We start from the raw sequence: 20,636 nt of genomic DNA, 5'->3' as shown, positions 1-20,636 counted from the left end.
ATTGCCTTCTCTCTTTACTTCTTTACGTTGGGAAATATTGAGATTTGAATCTACTACAGTAGGTGGCCTTGATTACCTTGCATTAATTTGCATAAAATCCCCGAAACCTTGCTTACCCAATTTTGCTTCCCTTCTAAAAATCGTTTCCTGCCAGACAGTGGACCTAGGGATTTTTGTGACGTCACGTCCAGCTATTGGCGACTTCTAATGGCACCCAGAAGCAATATTTGCGAGACACAGCCGAACGGAGGGCCACCAGCAGCCACCCCGAATAATCCGACGCGACCATCCGACGTTGACACTGCAAACAACGTCTCGGTGTTGTGAAAATATTATTCCAAGAAGGGCCCAGCTCGGAACCCTTCGTGAAAGCGATACACCGTTCGCGCCGGAGCCAGGTGGGCGAGTTTCGCAGATAACATTAAAGCCAATAAAGAAAATATCTGGCCGGTAAGTAGAAGGAACGCGACAAAGAGGGAGACGATGCTCGGAGTAATGGCGGGTAATAATGGAGAATAATGGAAAAATAACAACGCTCTGGGAAACGTTACTTGTGACATAAAAATTGTCTCGTAGTCCCGAGGAAATGGGATTTAGCGCGGAAAATGAATTGCCGGGAAGCGTAAAAAACGTGCTGAAGAAGTTAAGAGGAGAAGGTTTAGACGCCGGTACACGTTGCGATCTACTACTGACAATTTCTTTTTATTCTATTTAATATGTAAGACACGTTGCGTTTTGTCTTCTAGATTTCGTACCATGTATGTTATTTTTACCATCTATTAAATACGTACGCAGGCATCTACACGCATCTTCGTGTATTTGTCTGTATTCGCTATCCTCGTAACTGCCTAGTAACTGTACAATTCCCAGCAAGAGTCGTTCCACGAGATCCTGGATCCAAAAAAATACGTTTAAAAATACCTCGTCGCAAGTCTCGACGAATTATCCGTGAAGAAAGGGGGGCAGATGGCACGCGCTTTCCCTAATTCGGAGCAGATTTTCAGGGGCATAAATCCCGAATCGTGTCGCGCGACACTCCTTTACCCCGGTCCCTTATCTGCCGCCTTATTTTCACCGAAAACTACGAGGTCTCCGCGGGACGCATCTGGCGAGGCTCTTCCTCGGCGCGGACCTTAGGGCCTCTTCGGGGCCGTTATCTCGAACACTCCCGTTGTCGAAACATTTAACGTTACTACCCGGCCACGGACACGCGATCCGCAAAGGGCCGGCGGGGGGGGAGGAGGAGGAGGAAGAGGAGGAGGAGGAGGAGGAGGAGGAGGAGGGTGGAGGAGAGGGGAAGGGGACCTTTGATTCCCACCGAACGGGGAAAAACACGGGCAGAAACGAAATTCCCGTCTCGTGGAACACCGTGTTCCTCGGTTCGTCCAGGCAATTAAATTTCCTACGAGACCCGTGGGCCGCCTTTTCTGCGATACCCAAGCGCGGTTCCAGGGATTTTTATTGGGCTTCCTTCGGAGACAATTTCGCCCACCACGGAGACGAACGGAAGAAGACGATTCGCAAAAATGCTCGAGAGAAAGTTGGAAGGGATATTCGGGGGAGGACTTAAGCAAAGAGGAATTTACTCTGAATGATGGGGGTGGAGGAATTCGTAAATGTGTAACGGAATTCGACGACTGCCGTATCATTGACCGTAGGAAGTTAAATTGATCGACTCCAGAATGTTTAGAAATTTAGAGAACGGAGGGAGAAATTTTTCTGATTGTATATGCACGTGCATGCAGGGAAGAAGCTGTAGAATAAACAATTAAACGTGTTCCTTCTCTTGTAATAAAGTTTAAAAAGAAAAACGGCGGATAATTATGCACCAACGAAATAGTTATTGGACATGGATATTGGATAATATTCAAATAGTAGGAATTATCGAAGGGTAAGCAAGTTAACGTGGAGGTACTGTGGTACTCTGTGCGACGGGACAGACAGTCACGAAGTTTGAACTATATGAAGCAACTCTATTTCCATTTCTTGGAGTTTACAGCATCAGTAATATACCTGTACAATAATTGTCCACGGTTTCGAGACTTGGCAGGTTGTAAAACTACCATGTAAACAAACAAAACGTATTAAAGCACTCCGGGTAGAAGACGAACATCTATTCGCCGAATGCCGTATAAGCGGTCGATTATCTTTTACTGGTTACACGCGAGTGTTATCCGGATAAGAGTGTAGCCCATCCGAGCGTCTCCCTTTCCTGTTTGGCGCTGGAGGGGCGTTAACGATACCATCTCGAGGCGCTCTTCGACAAATTCATAAAGTGCAGTTCATAAAACGTACCCTTCAGATAGACGAGAACGCGATGAAGGAGGTGAGGAGGCTGCGAGAGGGGGTCGGGAGGTAGACCGCTCGTAACTCGAGCGTAAACGGGCGTTCCGTTAAGTTGAGCGGATAAAATGATGGCTCGTGCGAACGGAGGCAGATGCATCCACGTCGAACGACGTAAGTGCAACTCTTGGCACTTCATAGCGCATCCCTTCGCCGCGCTATAGTCGTCGACGGGACCAAGGGAACCCGTTCCCCCGAAAGCTGTCAGCCTGCGAACCATAAAACCGTTCTTCCGGCGATCGGCTTAAGAAGCTTCGTCGCGCTGCTGATGCTTTCTTTTTTAGACATCCGCGGACTGGCGTTTCGAAAATTGACGGGACACGTTTTTGCGTCATTCCCCATACGGGCGTTATTTATGGCGGTGCCTCGACTTTTAGATTTCAGTCAAGTCCGCGGGTAGATTTGTTGAACGTCCGGGTTGAAAGTGAAATTGAAATTGGTCGTATCAATTTTGATGGGAATTAAGAATCCAAGTTCAACTCTTTGCACTCGACGAATTGTCTTCTGGCATCTAGTAGCAACTCATGATGGTTTCTCAGCATTCTATCGCCACGAATGCTGAGTACCATTGTGTCACCGACGATCATTTTATTGGCACTTCGAATTAAATCTAAAGAAACGTCGTTGTTGGTTGATTTACTGCGTCAAACCTAATGGCGAACGAGAGTCACCTCTCGAGCGCAAAGGGTTAATTTCGAACAGAATAGAAAGGAACTGTAGGAACTATAACCCGGAGATTAGGTGTGCTTCGTGGAACACTACCAAGAATCGATAGGTAATAAGATGCTGTTTTCTTTTAGAACTCTCTACGCACGGCTTTCATTATCGATGCACGGCGATGGTATCTCTTGAACTTTAACTCTGGGAAATAAAACTAGCCCAACTGAGCAGGTCTCCTCTTTAGTCGAGAGACATTATCGCAAGTGCGTACTTGACGTGTCCCGCGGTCGTTTCGATTTTATCGATTAAGCGAAAAGGTGTAATTTTGCATGATTCCCTGGACCGAGTTTCATGTTTCATGGAACCTAACCACACCTTCGATGCTCTACTAGCAACGATCCGCCTGGGAGTGGATAAACTTCTAGAATCCTCGACTAAATTGTTCGCGAAAGCAAATCGAATGTCGAGCCTGAAAAAGTAACATTTTTAAACGAACAAACTCTTTCCATACAAAGAATTCTCTCGTGAAAGAAATCACCAGGTTTCGAGGGAAGATTCCTAACGTAAACTGAAAAGATCAATGTTCCATGACCCTCTCGGTCGAGCAGCAATTAAAACGGTCGATTTATTAGGATCCCTGCTCGCCACGGAAAAGACGATCCATCGATCACGAGTCGCTGTAACGAGATCGCTTTATGCGATTCAGGCTGGCACAAAGAGGCCATCGCAAAGGGCGTCACGTGTCGTTTAATTTCAATTCTCTGTCCCGTCATTCCCCCTGGTCGACGCGGTAATCTCTATTAAACAAATAGTTCTGATTTGATACAAGGATGCGTTACGTACTAGTTAAAAGTAAAAGTATTAAATACTCCGAGCTTGTATACGCCTAGAATTGAGGAGTCTTGCTGTGGATCGGGATAGGTACATGACTTTTCTTACGAATGAACATCACCCCCTGTTTATGTAGTATAATTATTATTAGAATAACTAAGGTTATAAGTACGTGTATTACAAAAAATATTATTCGACTGTGTGCCAATCTATCTCGTCGCTCTTTTTACACGCGCGTATTCGCATTTCTCTCGTTTATTCGCATATCGCGCCACGCGTGTAGTATCACTTCTATCGGCAAGGTAAATTCCTACAAGTCTGTCTACTGAAAAATGTATAAACCGTTCTCCTTTACGCCCTCGCGTCGGTGTCTGGCCGAATAACAGGAGGGTGGGAAGAATAACAGAGCCATCCAAGAAAAGAGTCCCACCGCGCGTAGTACATTACGTATTGTGTGCTTACAGTTTATAGAGCGATGCGTGGCGGCTGTACGCTGGTTTTCAGGACGATCATCCCCCTGCAGTTAACTCAAATTGCATTATGGGAGGGCTGGTCGCGTTCCGGGGCCGATTGCGGGGCGGGTTCGTGCGACCCCCACGATTGGGGGACATCGTAACACTGTGTACTTTGCAAACACAACGTATTTGTCCCCGCTCGAACGCGCCTCATTGTTACCGATCGTCATCGCGACGATCTTCGACGGGGAAACTAATCAAACAAAATTAAGAAATCGAAATTCGATGACTCGCTAAAAGATGAAAGGAAGAACACGTTGGAATTTCCAATTAGGTTGCTTAAAATATCGCTTACGACTCGTTGCCGTTACGCAATCGAATGTTTTCGAACGAGATCATTTGGTAATCTTCGACCAGATTACACGCATCGTAATTGCAGTTAATTAAGCTACTTAAGTCGAATCGAGAACGATACATTTCTGGTACATCCGCGATTACGTTATCGCGGACGTAAAGCGTAGATGCGTGAAGTTACAAATTTCAGAAAGTTTTTACGCGAGCTACGTGCCAGTACACGATTTAATCAAAAAAATGCTTGATCGCGTCTACGAAATTAGAGCAGCGGACGACTCGGTGGTATTTATCGTCGTTACAAAATCTCCAGATTAAGAGTGCTATGATTTATGGCTGTCGGGATGGAAATTTTCATCTAAATAGCACAGTCTGTTAAATATACGTTCATCGAAGTGTAAAGTTTCAGAAACTCTATGATCCTGTGTCACGGAATTCGTCTAATTCAGAACTCGACGAAGCTAGAACGCTGCAATCTCCGGGTGTCAAAAGTTAGAAACAGTCCGACTTCGCACAATTCCTTGTTCTTTATTCCAAGTGTTTCGGCTCAATCTTTGGAGGCCTTAGAATCTATGTCTGCGATGAAAAGAATAGTATTGCTCCATTATCAGAAGCGCGAGCTATCGCGGACCTAACTCGGACCGAAATACTGAGAACCCCGTTGGTTTTTTCGTATTTGAATTAATGTTTACGACGAGGCCGTAAAGCAGACCGGACACGGGCATCGATTTTAATGGGAACGTTGGGCATTGTCGACTTTTATGCGCTCGCATAAATCGCTTCTAGAAGCTGCCCGCTATCGCGTCGACTCCTTTTTAATTCGAGCTTTTACGCTGGCTATCGTTTTTAAATCGAGCCGCGACCAGCCGAGGATAATGCCCGGAAATTGAATTCTTCCTGCGAATGGCTTTGCATCTCTGATAAAACGTTAATCGAAATTTCTGAGAATGAGGATCGGCCTCTTTGCTACACAACACCCCGTCCTAGTATCGACACCCTCTTTAAATACGTCGCAGGCTATCCTCTGTTCCTACAGCATAAAACTCATTCCTTCGACACATTGGCTGCCAAAGCTAAAACTCGTGAAAATTTCTACGAAGCGGAAACTTCGTCTCGAGATCCAGATTTATCTTCATTAATTCCTCGGTAAAGAGTCCTGTTACTTATATCTAGGTGACGTGGCGATCAACGAAGGCGACGAACGAATAGAGAACAAATTTCATCCCGATTCATGTAATGGATTTTGCGCAATCCTGCTCGCCATTTCCAAAAACGTGGTTTCGAGAAAAACGCGCTTAAAGCTTCGTACGAAAGTAGTAGCACGACGCTGAGGTGGGCACGTTTGGGGTTCGAAAAATAACGAACTAAGCAGAATATTATTAAATACTTCTGCGACAGTAATTGTAATATCTCCTAGATGATAAACGTGTAGAAACAAAATTTTTGATTTTTGAAAATCTTACACAGGTGGAGCCCCTCAAGAAGCCTGATATTTAGCCACGGATACAACCTCCACCTACAGCCTCTTCTGCTTCCAACCTTGAAGATCGACTGCTCCTAAAAATATAACCCTACATTTTTGCCTCCGAGTATACGCAAACAAAGCAGAAAACACTGGCGCAAAGGTGCAGCGTTTACCAGGAGTCACCGCAATTTCGCGTCCCGACCTAAAGCCCCTCCGAAGCCACGGCCTGTGCAAACAAACCATTTCGAAGTATCTCGTTGTAAAATAAAAATAAAAAGGAAGCGTGGAAGCGGCGGGCACACGCGCGGATAGGATGGTATAGCCGACTTTCCGGGCAATTTGCGTCGATAAAACCGAACGCCGCTGCTGGCTGATGCCGGCTACCATCCGCGAGGATGCATTCCGAAACGAGCCGAAGCCGCCGCGCGGCAAACCGGCAATTTTCACCTCGCGCGGACCGAGAGAGCCCAGCTCGAGCATCGAGCCATCATCTTCTCCCGCCTCGAACCACCAACGATCTTCGGCTTCGGACCGCGATTGCTCGCTGGCAACTACTGTTTGTTTAGCCGGCCACTCCGCCCAGCGAAACAGCCACTTCGAGATTTTCGCAATTTCCTCGGCGTTCCGCGTCTTTCCGTTGATCCCGAGATCGCGAGTTTTTCGCCTCCTTGCTTCTCGCGTTTCTTATTTTCGCGCGTACGGTTCTCTCGCCTGAAAGCCGAGGAAGAGAAGCGGCGCTGGATCGACCTCGAAACTCGGAGATTGCGGCGAAATTGCCCGGGGCAATTCTCCCCTGCGTTTTACTGCCTCCGACGCCTCGATTTTTCCAAGTGGCGCGCACCGTTCGCCAAAATGGCGGAAGCGGCCGCTTCCGGTAGCCCGAGAACGGGGTTCTATGTGAAACCTGACTGCGGCTGGCTCCCGTGATTCTTTTCGTACGTTTCATTGCTCTTGGGAGCCTTTATCGTTCGGTTTATCGTTTTTATAGCGATGGACTTCTGGGAACGCGGTGAAAATCGTTATTGGTCGCGCGATTATTGTATAGCAACACTGCCGAGTTTAACTCGACCCGTTTCGAACTCCGTTTCGATGCTTTTCCTGGGTGACAATTATTGAAACGAGGTCGGGACCGAAGGAAAAGCAGCCGAAGAAAATGATTGAAATGTTGCACGATTCTCCTCGGTCATGGGTCACTAGAGTCGCAGCTGAAGGGCGAGGCGCGATAAGGGCAAAGTGCAGCGGATAACGGATAGACGACCTCGGGTGCTTTTACAGCGTCGGCCCTTTTACGAGACTTTCTTCGAGAACGCAATAAAACGCCCGCCCGTATGTCTGCAGGGGTGGCCATCTCGTTCCACCCTCCCAGATTTTCCAGCGCGAGCTGCAACGCCCATCCTTGGCCACCAGCCTCGATTACGTTCGTTACATTTTCGCCTTTTACGATTTTCCAGCTGGTTTGCATTTCGCTCCACCTTCCCCCCCCCCCCCCCCCCCTCCCTCGACCCTCCCCTCGTTCACCCCTCGGAGACAGATTTTTCCACGGCGCCGCGCACGTACTTACAGAGTCTCCGGCAAAGGATTCCATTTTCTCAAATAATCCCGAAAACGCGATAGAAAGCTCGTAAACCGGCCAGGCAATCTCGCATTTACGAGCGTCGCTCGTTCCCGCTGTCAACGCCCCCGCAGTTTCGCCTTGAAATACGGAAACCTTCGTGCTTCTCACGATTTTCTTCCCTGCCCTCGCCTCGGAACGCGATGGCGAGCTTTCGGACGCGCCGGGGTAGTCGGGGCGATCGGACCGTGCCCCGGGGATTCGATGCTCGAGCAGAGTTTAAGACTCGTAGAAGGGGAGGGACTCCGGAGGAATTAGGGTTAACTGGCTTCATTGCGTAAACCGAATTTTAATTATTATTAGAAATTCAGATGTTGAAGGGAAAGAAGATTCTAGGGAATTTCGAATCTCCATATTGGTGACTTGAAGATTCCTCATGCAACAGTCGCCTCGATATTCTGGAATAGTTGGAGTACCGCGCAGTAATCGGGACAGTGACGGTGGGAGGTGCGCCATTAATTTTGATTTCAATTGAGAAGAGATAATAACATATAGATGTAATAATAGACAATAGCATCGAAGAGAATTCTAGGGAATTCTTGAACTCTGCAATAGTCACCTCGATATTCTGGAATAGTTGGAGTACCGCGCAGTAATCGGGACAGTGACGGTGGGAGGTGCGCCATTAATTTTGATTTTAATTAAGAAGAGATAATAACATATAGATATAATAATAGACAATAGCGTCGAAGAGAATTCTATGGAATTCTTGAACTCTGCAATAGTCACCTCGATATTCTGGAATAGTTGCAGAACCACATAGTAATCAGGACAGTGACAATTAAGGAAAATAATATAATAGCATAGAAGAGAATTCTATGGAATTTTGAAACTCCGTAATGGTATCTTCACGCGATAGTCTCCTCGATACTCCGGAATAGTTGGAGTATCACCCGGTGATCAGCAGGTGCACCTACCATTTATTTTTGTTTCAATTAAGGAAATTAATAAACTCTACAGTGCAAGTGTAGGAGGAATTGAAAGTGACTTTGAGGCAAGGTGTTACCACCATGAAACGAGGCCGAGACTCCGCATTTTCCGCAGGGGTGACGAATGTGGGTGTGCCCGGTCCTGGTCGGTCATTATGGGTCCATTAGTCGTGTCGAGTGACGAGGCATGAATTTGGCTCGGATTTCCTTCGGCAAGCCAAAGAAGCGGCACCGAAAAAGGAGAACCGTTTTGCCCTCGCGGTGCAACCCCCGTAAGATCGAATTCTCGAACGGTGCTAAACGTTCCAAACACGAGTCGGGCCATTTTTCCTGTGAAACTGGAAGTGGAGCCGAAACGTCGAGAATCTGAAGTGCTGAAGATGAAATTTTTTATTTTGCGATTGAATCGAAGTTACAGCCTTCAGATTTGCAACGTAGAGTTAATACATCTCCGTCTCCGACGGCGTTCTTTTTTTAGTCATACCACCCACGGCGTGGCAGCGTCTCTGAAATAAGAAGCAAAGACCGCGCCGCGTGGATTTATGTGTTTTCAGAGAAAGGGAAACGAAATTCGAGTTTGGGGAACGTGTCGACGCTAAACGGGGCCACATGTAGGGCTCCTGTTGTCGTTAATTTCTACAATTAACTAAACGTCGGTCTAATTCCACCACCTCTCCATTCAATTGTTATCCGACACTTCTATTTATTCCCTCGGAGAAATCTTGACTCGCTTTACAATTCTATGCTTGTGCCATTTAATCGCTTTTCTTGCAATTGTTCCATTTTACTGTTTATTCGATTAATCGAGATCACGTTACATGCAAAAAACTATTCTCGGTCTTGTCATTAATAGAGTGCCGATTAATAAAATATTCAACAACTATTTCAAACCGATCCCCCTGTATCGTACTGGTAAAATTCTAAAGTAAACTATTTCACTATTAATCTATTTTTGGTTGTCCTCGCGAGTCTCGTTTGCGAAGTCGTCGGTCACGCTGGCCTCTCGCCTAAGTTGCTCGAGATAATCTTGAGGCGAGACAGACGTGGACGAGTCGGTGTCTGCGAGCCTATCGGAGGCTAGGGCAGCCTTTTCTTGGGTAGACAGTATCCTGCTTTCGTTGCCCACGTAACCGGAAATCATGGTGCTGCGCAATATCGCCGGCCGCAACGCCGGCCGTTTCGCGTGCAAGTGGTGCCCTATCGGCTCCAGGGGCTCCTTCCTCGTGAACGGGGTTTCCCAGAATTTCTGGTCGATCCCGAACAGCTCCCCCTCCTTAAACAAAATGACCACAAATGGACAGTTCTTTGTAACACCGTTAACAGGATTCGCGCGAAGATTTTTGGAGGAAGGTAACAGAATTTGACTCATTGACTGTAGGAAGTTAAATCGATCGAGTCCAGAACGTTTAAAAATTTAGAGAACGGAGGCAGACATTTTTCTAATTGTATCGTAAAATAAAGACTTTGACAGAATCTTGTGAAGCATCTCGCTGAGCATCTTGCTGAGCATCTTGCTGAGAAATAGAAGTAAGTATAGCCATTAACTACCAAGAATCTACACAACTGGCTACTTCTCGAAGCCTGAACGATGCCTCTGAACCTCTACCATCACGTATCCTGATATATAGATAGATTAATACTAATTCATCGATAAATTAAACCGAGGCTCCAATAACACCGTCCAACACGAATTTCGTTCTGTAATATCCACTGGGTAATTCTTATAGCGTTCCTCGTCCTAAATACGAATCTGAAAGCCGAATCGCTTCATCAGCCTCGGTTTTCGACGAACTCGAGATTTTGTAAAACCTCTGTAAAAACGCTAGACGGTTCTATTTAGTCTTGAGAGATGGAGGAGAGTTTTCCGAATACGTAGATATATTCGCTTAGAATTATAACGAACGATAGAGATACTACCAGCAGAGTCTGGGGCAGCTGTTCCATCAACGTTTCCGGGAGAAAGAGACAGACGAGCCCACAGACGAAGCACGTGGTTCCCAGAAGTATCATCGGCAGGTTGTACCTCGCTTTGTGGGAGAAGGCGATGAAGGGGCTGATGACGGAGGTGACGTACCCCATCACGTGGATGAAGGCCACCCCTTCGGCTCTGATCACCGTCGGCAGAAGTTCCGCCGCGTATTGCATGGCTATGTTCGAGGCCACGTTGATGAAGAACCGACTGCACATAGCCAACGTGGTGAAGCCGACCCCGAGAGCCACGCTGGCCGCGAAGAAACTAAAGAGCCCCGAGATGATGACGGAGCCGAAGAGGGTCCATCTTCGACCTAGGATGTCCAGGACCGAGGTGACCAGGAGCATGGCTGGTAGTTCGGTCGCGGAGGCGATCGTGAACGAGGTGAACATGTCCAAGCCTATGGTGTTCAGGCTCCTGATGTGGGCGTCGTAGGCCATCTGGATGAGGCCCCAGGACGCCGTCAGTAGGAGCATCATTTTTCTGTCGTGGAAAGATCATCGAGTTGACAAGAAACGACTCTACTCTACTTGGAGTAGAATTCAGTAGGATTTTGTACCTCAGGCGGGTGGTCTTGAAGAGATCGAACACCGTATGGTCCTCCGCAGCCAACGTGTCGGCGGTTTCGATGCAGTCGTCGAGGAACTCCTTGTAGACTTCGTCTGGTATTTGCGAGTCGTTTATCTTTTCGATTCTGGTGATGATCTTCAACGCCTTCTCGATCTGGCCTGTGCTGATCAGCCACCTTTGGCGAAGAAAGATGCAAATGAAAAGTATGTCCAAAGAAATCCTCTTCCTTGGCGACCTAAAGCTTCGATGCTACTCTTAGTGGTAAAAGAGGACGCACCTGACGCTTTCAGGAAGAAAGAACGGAGCGAGAACGACAGAGGCGAGAGGAATGGACGTCAGCAACGAGAAGCTCCTCCAGTTGGCGATCCCGTGAGCCATCCATGGCAAACAGACTCCACCGACGGTGAAGAATATTCCGTAGGACATGTTGGCAGTGAAGGAACGCCATCTGGGCCCGACGTACTCCAGAACGAGGATGTAAGCGATCACGAAGGTGTTGTCGTAGGCCATGCCAACGGCGAACCTGCAGATGCAGAACTGCCAGAAGTGGTCGATGTACACGGTGCTGACGCCACCAATGAAGCCTAACAAGTTCGTGCCGACTAGGGCTGGTATTCGACCGTATTTGTCCGCTAGCCAACCGAAAGCGAAGCTGCCAGCTACCGAGCCCACGAAGAAGATGCTCTGGGCCAGGGTGGCTTTGTACTCCTCTTCGCAGACCTGGAAGATAAGGATCGGAAGAGTGAGTGATTTGATCTTAGGACGACGAAGGTCTTAAGTTTAGAATCTCGATGGTATACGATGTTTTCGACGAGTTGAGGAATAGAGGAGGTCGAGGATAAGTGCTTCTACCAAGCTAGCTAATGGAATTTTAGGTGGCGGAGGTATTTCAATATTTCATTAACCCTTTGCCGTATAGATTTTCTGATTTTGGTACAGTTCCGTCGAGTCTCACTAGTCGTAGGACGGCGAAGGGTTAACCCTTTGCACTCGAAGCCTTTTTTTTCTGGTATCTACCAGAAACTCAAAATGTTTCTTAACATTCTATTGCCACGAATTCTGAGCTATCTAGATTTGAGAATACGATCACCTTTACCTCACCGTCAATCGTTTTATCGACACTTCGAGCTCCAAAGAAATTAAACCTAAAGAAACCTTAGGTATCGTAGGTTTGCCGCGTGAAACCTAATGGTGGCCGAGAGTCACCTGTCGTGTGCAAAGGGTTGAACAGTTTCGATAGCTTAATAGCAAGTCACCCAATTCTTTTCTGCGGCGACAGACATGTAGGGCACGTCCGATCGGCTGAGCTTGAATTCCCAGGTGTTGCACCTCTTCAACGGCCAACTTTCGTCGGGTTTGTTCAGAGCCAGAGCCTGCTCCACTGGCAAATCGTACATCCAGCACCTCGAGTAGGATAACTGATGGCCCTCGTAAGGGACCACTTTCGAGCTCGGTATCATGATCTTCTTCAATTTCTCGTTGGACACCCCCTCCACCTCCGGAAGTTTGCACCAGTACTCGTTGGGCAGGATGGTGAGGAAGGCTTGCGTGAAGTACACGAAGATCAGGAACACGCTGAAGACCGTCAGTATGCAAAAAAGGTACCTTTGGTATGTACCAAACTCGTCTAACGAAGGGACATCGTTGAAGGGTAGGATTAGTCAGGGATAACTGACGAGTATCCGCTGAGTTTACCGCGGAGTTTATTTAGTATACTTGCCCAGATAAATCAACACATCGTCGAGGGTCACGGCTTCGTTCGCCTGCACGAAAAGTTGAGTCGCCTTCATTTGCGACCTTGTTATATTCTTTTAATCGACTTCTTCTTAAAATCCAATTCAAACAGATTTAACCTACAACCGGTTACCGGTACAACTTGAAGTTGCTTGAATCGTCGATATATCGATGCGATTTTCATGTCTCCGATTGGATTAAAGTTATTATATGGTGGAATAAAAGTTCAAACAAATCGATTTCGAAAAACCACCCCTTCGTCATTCTCGCTCTCGAAATGTTTCAGAAACGAGCCAGGAAGCCGGACTACAGTTTCGGTCGAGAATGAAGGGATTCCTGATCTAGGTTCTACCCCAACGACCTTAGAAGGAAAACGGGGGTTGATGAAAGCCGCGGGTGTAGATGGGAGCCAATCAGAGCTGCCGTTTAGCTAATGCGTGTAACACGACCCGTGGGACGACTCGACGCGATTCTGCGCCTGTTCCGTGCTCCTCGTTATGCCAAGGGGATGGTGACACTGTGCCCTCGCCTCACCCCTCATCATTTCATCGCTAGACCTCAGGGGGGTGGCACTCCCTTCTTACCGATGCCCAACTGGATACTCTCTTAACTCTAGTTTCCTGACAATTTTATCATTAATTGTTAGGTAGCTTGTGTGCGTGTACAAGTTAAGGGATGATAATTTCGCTGCGAGGCACTTACGTCTTCTGTAACGATATTCGTTGTAAATAAAGACTGTGTTCTTTGCCGAAAAAAATATTGGATAACAGAGGTTATGCCATTTTCGTACGATATTCAGGATTGATATTTGTTCAGAGAGGTTGACGTTTAGTCGAGAGGCGTCTCGAGGCCATCGCTACCCCCCCACCCTGGCCGATTTCCAATTTACAGGGACGAGTAATCCGACGATTTACATAACTCCATGGTAACGGTATCACTCTCCCTCTCGAAGGATCGAGACCCCGCCTTTTCGAGTTCGCAGAAGGATCGCTAGGGGCTGGATTCCTCCGGAGAATATAAATGGTCGTAATTTAACGTTTTTTTCTCGTCGCAGACGACCTTTTCACCCGAAGACGTAACTTGTACACGATTTTCTCGAGATTCTCAAAGGGTCGATGAAAGCGTTTTTGTCAGAAATGTACGTTTAATATCATTTTCAAGAGTCGTGGTGGGTGCAGGAATTGATACTTGACGAGAAAATGGCAGCAAGGGTTACTATGTTTACTTAATATTGTTCATTTTCAACCACTGCGTGCGATTAACCGACTTCGAAAAGGAGAAGGTTACTCGATTCTCAAAAGTTATTCAAAGGTCTCCAAAAAATAATTATTGAAATTCTTATTAACCGTAACATTAATTGTATCCTCTCGAAACGACGGAAAGAAATATTTCCTTTCCTCTAGCAAACGAATCACAAATACTTCATTGCTTTACGGGACAGGATAATTCGCGTGCAATTTTTGTCGACGAATCCAGGGAGTAACCGTAATTAAAAATTACCGCAGGGAGAGATAAGTCGATCGACGATAATGAATATCGTCGCCCGTCGGGCGAACGCTTTCTTTCCACTCGTTTCATTTCTTCAAATGAGTTGACTTTTCGCCGCAATCGACGCTGCTTTCGTTTCATTCCGTCGGAATTAACTCAGCCCCGTGACGTAATTCGCGTTAAGTTTCCTCGTTTTTCGGATCGATCCGACGACGAATCAGGGCGCAGTTAGCTAATGCGGGCTTGTGTTGGCACAGCCCCCGAGGGGGTGGCTTGCCGCTCCACCGGCGTAGTTAGGGGTGGTTCGTGCCCGTGGCAACGATCCAACGGCCGACGCCTGATCGGAATTTTCACGACGATTCAGCCCTGGATCCTCTATCGTTGCGAAATTAAAATTCTCCCTGGGAAAAAAAAAGATCGCCCGACGCGTCCTCGGATTAATTAAATTTAAATAGAAATTAATCTGGGCTTATTAAAATCGGATAAATCGAAACGAAAATTCATCTATACCGTGAATTGATTCAATTCAAATAGAATTTACTCTGTTTATTTTTTATAATCCGTCGCCTCGCGTTCGCCGGCTCGAATTTTTTCCAGGGGCATTTCGAAACGTAGTCCCTTTCGGTGTTATCTCTTCGACTTGTTCTTTTTTTTTTTTTTTAATATACATAACATGTAGCCTTCTCTCTGGTACTTACCCCCTCGATAAAAGACAATTAGAAACGAAGACAGTCTCGCCCTCTCGTTCCACCGATCGATACCACCCTTTAATTGCCAGCCTGTCGAGGATTCGCAGCCACAGCGAGCAGAGTAGTCTAATTTTTTCGATCCTCCCGGTTTAAGGGTGAAAATTCCGCGACGTTAGGGACTCTAATTTCCAGGGGGGCGTCGGGTGTGGCTTTTGCCGCAATTAATTTCCCGGGAATCCAATTAATTCCGCGCCAGCGGCCAATGAACTAACGTTGTTTGCCGAAGAAAACGTTGTCGACCGTTGATCGAGGAGGGGGTGAAACAAGGGGGTGGGATAGTGGAAGAAAGTGGATCGTCGGGGATGGAGGGCAGGAGGATATCCGCGGAGGTTCGTCGAGGAGCTAGAAGGCGGGTGGCAGATAAAATTACATTATCGCCTAAAGCGTCCTCGACGATAGTGGAAGGGAGAGAGCCGCGAGAGAGGGAAAAGCGGAGGGGCGGGGGGGTGGTGGTGAAAATCACGTCCCGTAATTCCCGGGCATTAAGGTAAACGTCCAAGTTGCAGGGCGCAGGTTCGGTCGCCATGGAAACTGACACTCTTCCCACCACCGCGGGTTCGTTTCAATCGATAACTTATGAAACCATCCTGCCACCCTTGCGCTCGACACCCCCTCCTTACCCTCGCGACCATCCTCCATGGATGCTGGGGCAGGATCTCTGCAATGGCGACCCTCGACGATCGTTGGAAACATTTTCTTTATGGAAGATTGTTGAGAAGGTTACCATAACTTCAAGGAATTTTTGGAATGGAAGGTGGGCGATTGGGGAGGGTCAAAGTGGTCGAATGTTCGGTTTAACACGTTGGTCGCCATGTCACCCACACGTGGGTGACGGTGCTTTCCACCGAAGAACTAACAAAATTAATTCCGAATGTCCAAACATCAAAGGAAATGAATTTAAACCAAATTCATGAATTCTGATGAAATTACAAGAATAAATACGTCGATAAATGTTTGATTATGCAGTCTCCAATAGTTTAAATAATATTTCATTTTAGTAGAAACTTTAAAGAGTATTTGTCTGGGAGTCAACGTGTTAATCAAAATTGACTCGCGATGGGTCGTGCGATAGTTTACGAAGAAAGGAACAATACGTGCCAGGTTTCTGTATCTTTACATGGACGTTACATTTATTCTTGCATCTAAATAAATTAATGATAGTGCGATAATTGTTTCTTCGGATATAATAACGCATGCACAGGCTCGCTCCAATCGTAAGAGTGAATTCCATTCTTCCGCGAGGCTGCCTCCATTTGATTCTATTTCATAATGACTCTCGAAGCTTCGTACCCACCGATTGGGAGACCATCGAGACGAGTCTAATTACCTGTGTCGAAATTCCAGGGGTTAAAACGGGAAAGTGAATCCATCACCGCGGGCGGAACTTGTTTAATTCTTCGTGACGAACGATCGCCGACATTAAACGCGAGCGTTCTAACCGCCGAGCCACCATTTGTCGGCCGGTAATGCGTGCGATCGATTAATTAAATCCGGCCAACCGGCGACGGTATCGTGCCTGGAATCATCCCCTAAACGCCGGGCCAATCGGAGCGAGGTTGCGAGGGGCTGCCACCCTCGACGACCCCTCGAGGAACGAGCGCGATTATCGTGGCCTTAAATTGGGATTTTATTAAGTGCTCCCGAAATCTTCTCAGATATAAAAGTGTCCGGTCGCAGGGATGATTTCTAATGGATGCATCCCCTTTCTTCAGTGGTTCTCAGCCTAGGAATTATAATTCTTTTGGTCCATGGGTCTCTGGATTGAGGCGCTAGGCTGAGCGTTCTGCGGTGGAACAGCTATTGTATACTGCTCAGAAATTGGCGAGCCACCTAACCAGCTGAAGGGGAGACAGAGGCAAGGAAATTTTTCACCGTTCGGTCCCCCAGGAGTCCCTTTTCTTTCGAGCAGTCACACTGCGTACTCCACGCTATATTGTCGGTTAAATACGAAATGTATCTCATGCGTCTCGATCTCTTTAATTTTTCTTAGTACTAATAATCTTAATAGTACTATTCCACTATTGCTCTTTCAGTTTCTCTCGATGTGCCTCGTGTCGCTGTTACGCGACGGCCAATCGAGCTGGCTCGCCGATTCCCGACCAACGAACTATACGAGGCTCGCGAAAATAAGACGCTTCGCGGGGGCGTCGAGGGGTGGAGGAGGACGTCGAAGAGCGATGGGGTAAGGGAGGAGCGGGGGCTGGTGCGTGGCCCCGGTTATATGCAGTTCGGAGAATTTTAACAAGACGGGCTCGCGTCGCCCTGGGCGAGGAATCCCCTAACGAGAAAGGGCACTTCTCCCCTCGAAAATAATGAAGTCTTCAAGTCCGCGTTCCCACAGTCTCCCCGAGGGTGCAACGATGCACTTTTAACTGCAACTACAGGCCAACGTTGATCCGTCTCTTTGTTCCCTCGCTGCCGCGCGCTGCAGCGATAATTCCAACGTGCGCTTGCACTCTATGAATGGGAATGTACCATTTTGTTGAGTACATCGATCAGAAATAGGGTGCTCAGATTCTTCTGTACAAGTTGCATAAGGTAATTGAAAACTCGATGCTTTAAGAGTCGCTTCGTTTCGGAGTTCTGCTTCAGCTATTCTATGTAAAGATTGATTTTCTCAGAATCGAATCTTTGATAAATAAGAATCCTTGCACACGAGCCATATGTGTCTTTTTTTTTTTTTTTTTAAGGATCGTTCCAAGGAATTTTCTACCACGACTAAATGCGTACGATTTCATGTCTATATTCTGCAAATTTCGTCTCCTTTTATTGCCGATTCAACATCGATATCACGCCGCACCTTTCTCGCTCCACGATAAAGTAGCGACGACCCACCTCCGAATTATTTGTTTCGAAGAAGCCCAACAATAACGCACGCGACTCGTTGAAATCAATCGCTGAAACACGTGATGATATTATTCTTACACGATCATGCTCGCAAAGGAGCCTAATACGTATCTTATCGCGATGTAGGATGGTCGAGAGACGAGCGTCGCGGCGACGAGCGACGGTCACGACTTAATTCGACGTGATGTCGGGTTAATCCGAGTAACCTTTCCCGGACGAGCCGTGATTTAAGACGATGATTGGCGTCGGCTAATTGGCGGCCTTGTGTTCCGCCAGCGAAACAGTGATAAATATACCATAATTCCGGGCGAGAAGAATGCCAGAGGAGCAAGAGAAGATGGAAGAGGGGCAAGGAATACGGGACAGAGACGGACGAGAAAGGCGAGGCTCGTTTTCATTAAGTTTGCCTAAACAGCCATCAATTTCAGCCGATGAAAGTCGACCCGTCGCCTATTCGACACACGTTTTCGCGCCATTTGTATGGATATTCGCTCGTACGGTCCACGCGTCGGTTAATTAAATCAGTCGGGAATTCCTGGTATTTATCGAGGCTTCATGTAAATCAGCCTGCACCGCCGCCGCGAAAACCATTCCTTTAACGACGATTCAGGCGCGCGAGACTAGCTCGTTCTGATCGTCGTCCGTATTTCTTAATTCTGACCGTGTCTAAGGGTTGTTTTCGTAGGTTCCGGAATTGTTTCGATTTTGATTTTAGAAGGCTTGATATCTTCTTACGGAGTCGTTATTGGAATTCGAAACATTTTCTTGGAAATTTGTGCATTTTTCTAAGCTTCCTTTGTATTCGTTTTCTATTAGTTCCTCTATTTTATCTCGTACTCTTTTCCTTTCTCGGCAACGATTTCACAGGGCTCTTTCTATCATCAGCCCGTCGCTTAACAAACAAAAGGAGAAAATTGAACCGTCCCTCGCGGGAAGCCTCCCCGTCTGAAAATTTCACATTTAAATCAATCGTCCAACGTGCCTTTTTTCGAGCCAATGAAAAATTAAAACAGAAAAAAAAAGGAACCAAAGCAAACAGGCGTAAAAAATCGTTTCGCCGATTTATCGCGTTTCCTCCTGCCCCCGCTCCGTCGGGCGATCGAATGAAAAACGAGGCGCCGAAAATGAAAAAGCGACGAAAATAGAAGGCTCGCGAGACGAGAGTGGGAGGCCGGAATGAATTTTAATTCGGCACGCGCGAAATAACAAACAAAAGAGAGCCGCCGAAACTTAAACCAAACAAGCCGATTGGATATCGCCGGGCACCGTCGGGCTGCGATCGAATCGATCGACGCGTCACGGAATCGAAACACGCGGCACACGATTGGGATTTGGTCGTTAAAACTGCACACGCCATTTTTTCCTTCTATTTGTTTCTCCCCCCCCTCTCTCTCTCTCGTCTTTGGTTCAAGTTTGTTTTCTTCGTCCCGTTTCGAATCGAAGCCTCTGAATTATTTCACACTCGCATGCTCGTTTGACATTCGTACACTGTTCGATATTTCGACTCTTGAACTCACTCATCGGATCTGTAAAGCGTTACGATTATCGATATAATATCGATGGAGTAATTCAAACAAAAGTAACGATGGAATACACGGTATAGAACAGTGAAAAATTAATTTTTTTATTACGATTATCGATGCAAATTCCTCCTCTCTTTCCTCCCCCCCAAAAATGTCCCAATGCCCAGAAGAAGAATTAGAGAGGGATGGCCGCGATGAAGTGCCAGAGGATAGTCAGAAGAGAACGAAGAGGGTAGCGAAATCCAGGAGGGAGTCCGAGCGAGAACGAGGAGTGGAGACAGTGGAGGGAGTAAAGCGAGCAGCAAACATTACGATAAATCAGCGGCGCTCTGACGTGAATGTAAAATTGCCGGAACCGATCTGGTCGTGTATAACACGAGGGGGTAGGAAGGGCTGGAAACTCGACGGCGGATCGGACGGTGAAGAGGGGAGGGGTACACGGCTGGAAACGATGGCCCATTGTGAGAGTTATTTGTCATGCTGCCTACGAATCTATGGGGTTCGACGATAGCGAGGATCCGCGCCAGGGATCGTTCCTATTGGCCGATTATCGATGGTTATAGCCTGTACTAAGCGCCATATGTAAAGAAAGGGGAGAATCATCCGTTGACCGGAGGAAAAGGGGATCCCCTCGTGCGTTCCTCTCTCATCATCCTTCAACGTCCGCCGTTTCTAGATGGAGTTCGTCCAGAGACGATACCTGTCGACTACCGTCGCTACCATCTTTTCTTTCCTTTTTTTCATCGTGTTAGGAAACTCGACGATTCTGGGATGGGAATGGTTCTGTCATTTGCAGTTAGTTTCGGTGAAAGTCCGACGCCATTTCACGGGGCTGACGATGATGGACGATTCGGTCCATTGGACGTCGCTTTCGCTGATCGACCGGCGACGCGACTAATTCGAATCTCGAATAACAATCGTAGGCTCCGCTTGGATTCAGATCGGTATTTGATACTTTCTTCGTTCATTTACTACGCGATAAGTTTCTCTCGCTTCTATATTTCGCTTGAAATTTTTATTTCATCATCAAGGATCAAAACCAATGATTCTCGATATACGAAAACAGAGGTTCTCGATAAAGTACCAGGTTTCTAAAATTATATAAAA

At 47.0% G+C, this 20,636-nt stretch overlaps 1 protein-coding gene across 1 annotated transcript; it reads right to left on the bottom strand.

Annotated features, from left to right (window-relative positions):
- Window positions 1-9,592: 9,592 nt before the first annotated feature.
- On the bottom strand, window positions 9,593-12,978 carry LOC128875228 (organic cation transporter protein-like). The gene is made up of 6 exons (XM_054120616.1): window positions 12,909-12,978; window positions 12,445-12,815; window positions 11,466-11,908; window positions 11,178-11,363; window positions 10,564-11,101; window positions 9,593-9,919 (listed from the first exon to the last, which is right to left on the bottom strand). The coding sequence occupies exons 1-6, from the start codon at window positions 12,976-12,978 to the stop codon at window positions 9,593-9,595; spliced, it is 1,935 nt and encodes a 644-aa protein (XP_053976591.1).
- Between the last annotated feature and the right edge of the window lie 7,658 nt (window positions 12,979-20,636).

This window comes from Hylaeus volcanicus, chromosome 4 (assembly GCF_026283585.1).
Source record: "Hylaeus volcanicus isolate JK05 chromosome 4, UHH_iyHylVolc1.0_haploid, whole genome shotgun sequence".
Lineage (NCBI taxonomy): Eukaryota > Metazoa > Arthropoda > Insecta > Hymenoptera > Colletidae > Hylaeus > Hylaeus volcanicus.
This window is presented reverse-complemented; position numbering and strand designations above follow the sequence as displayed.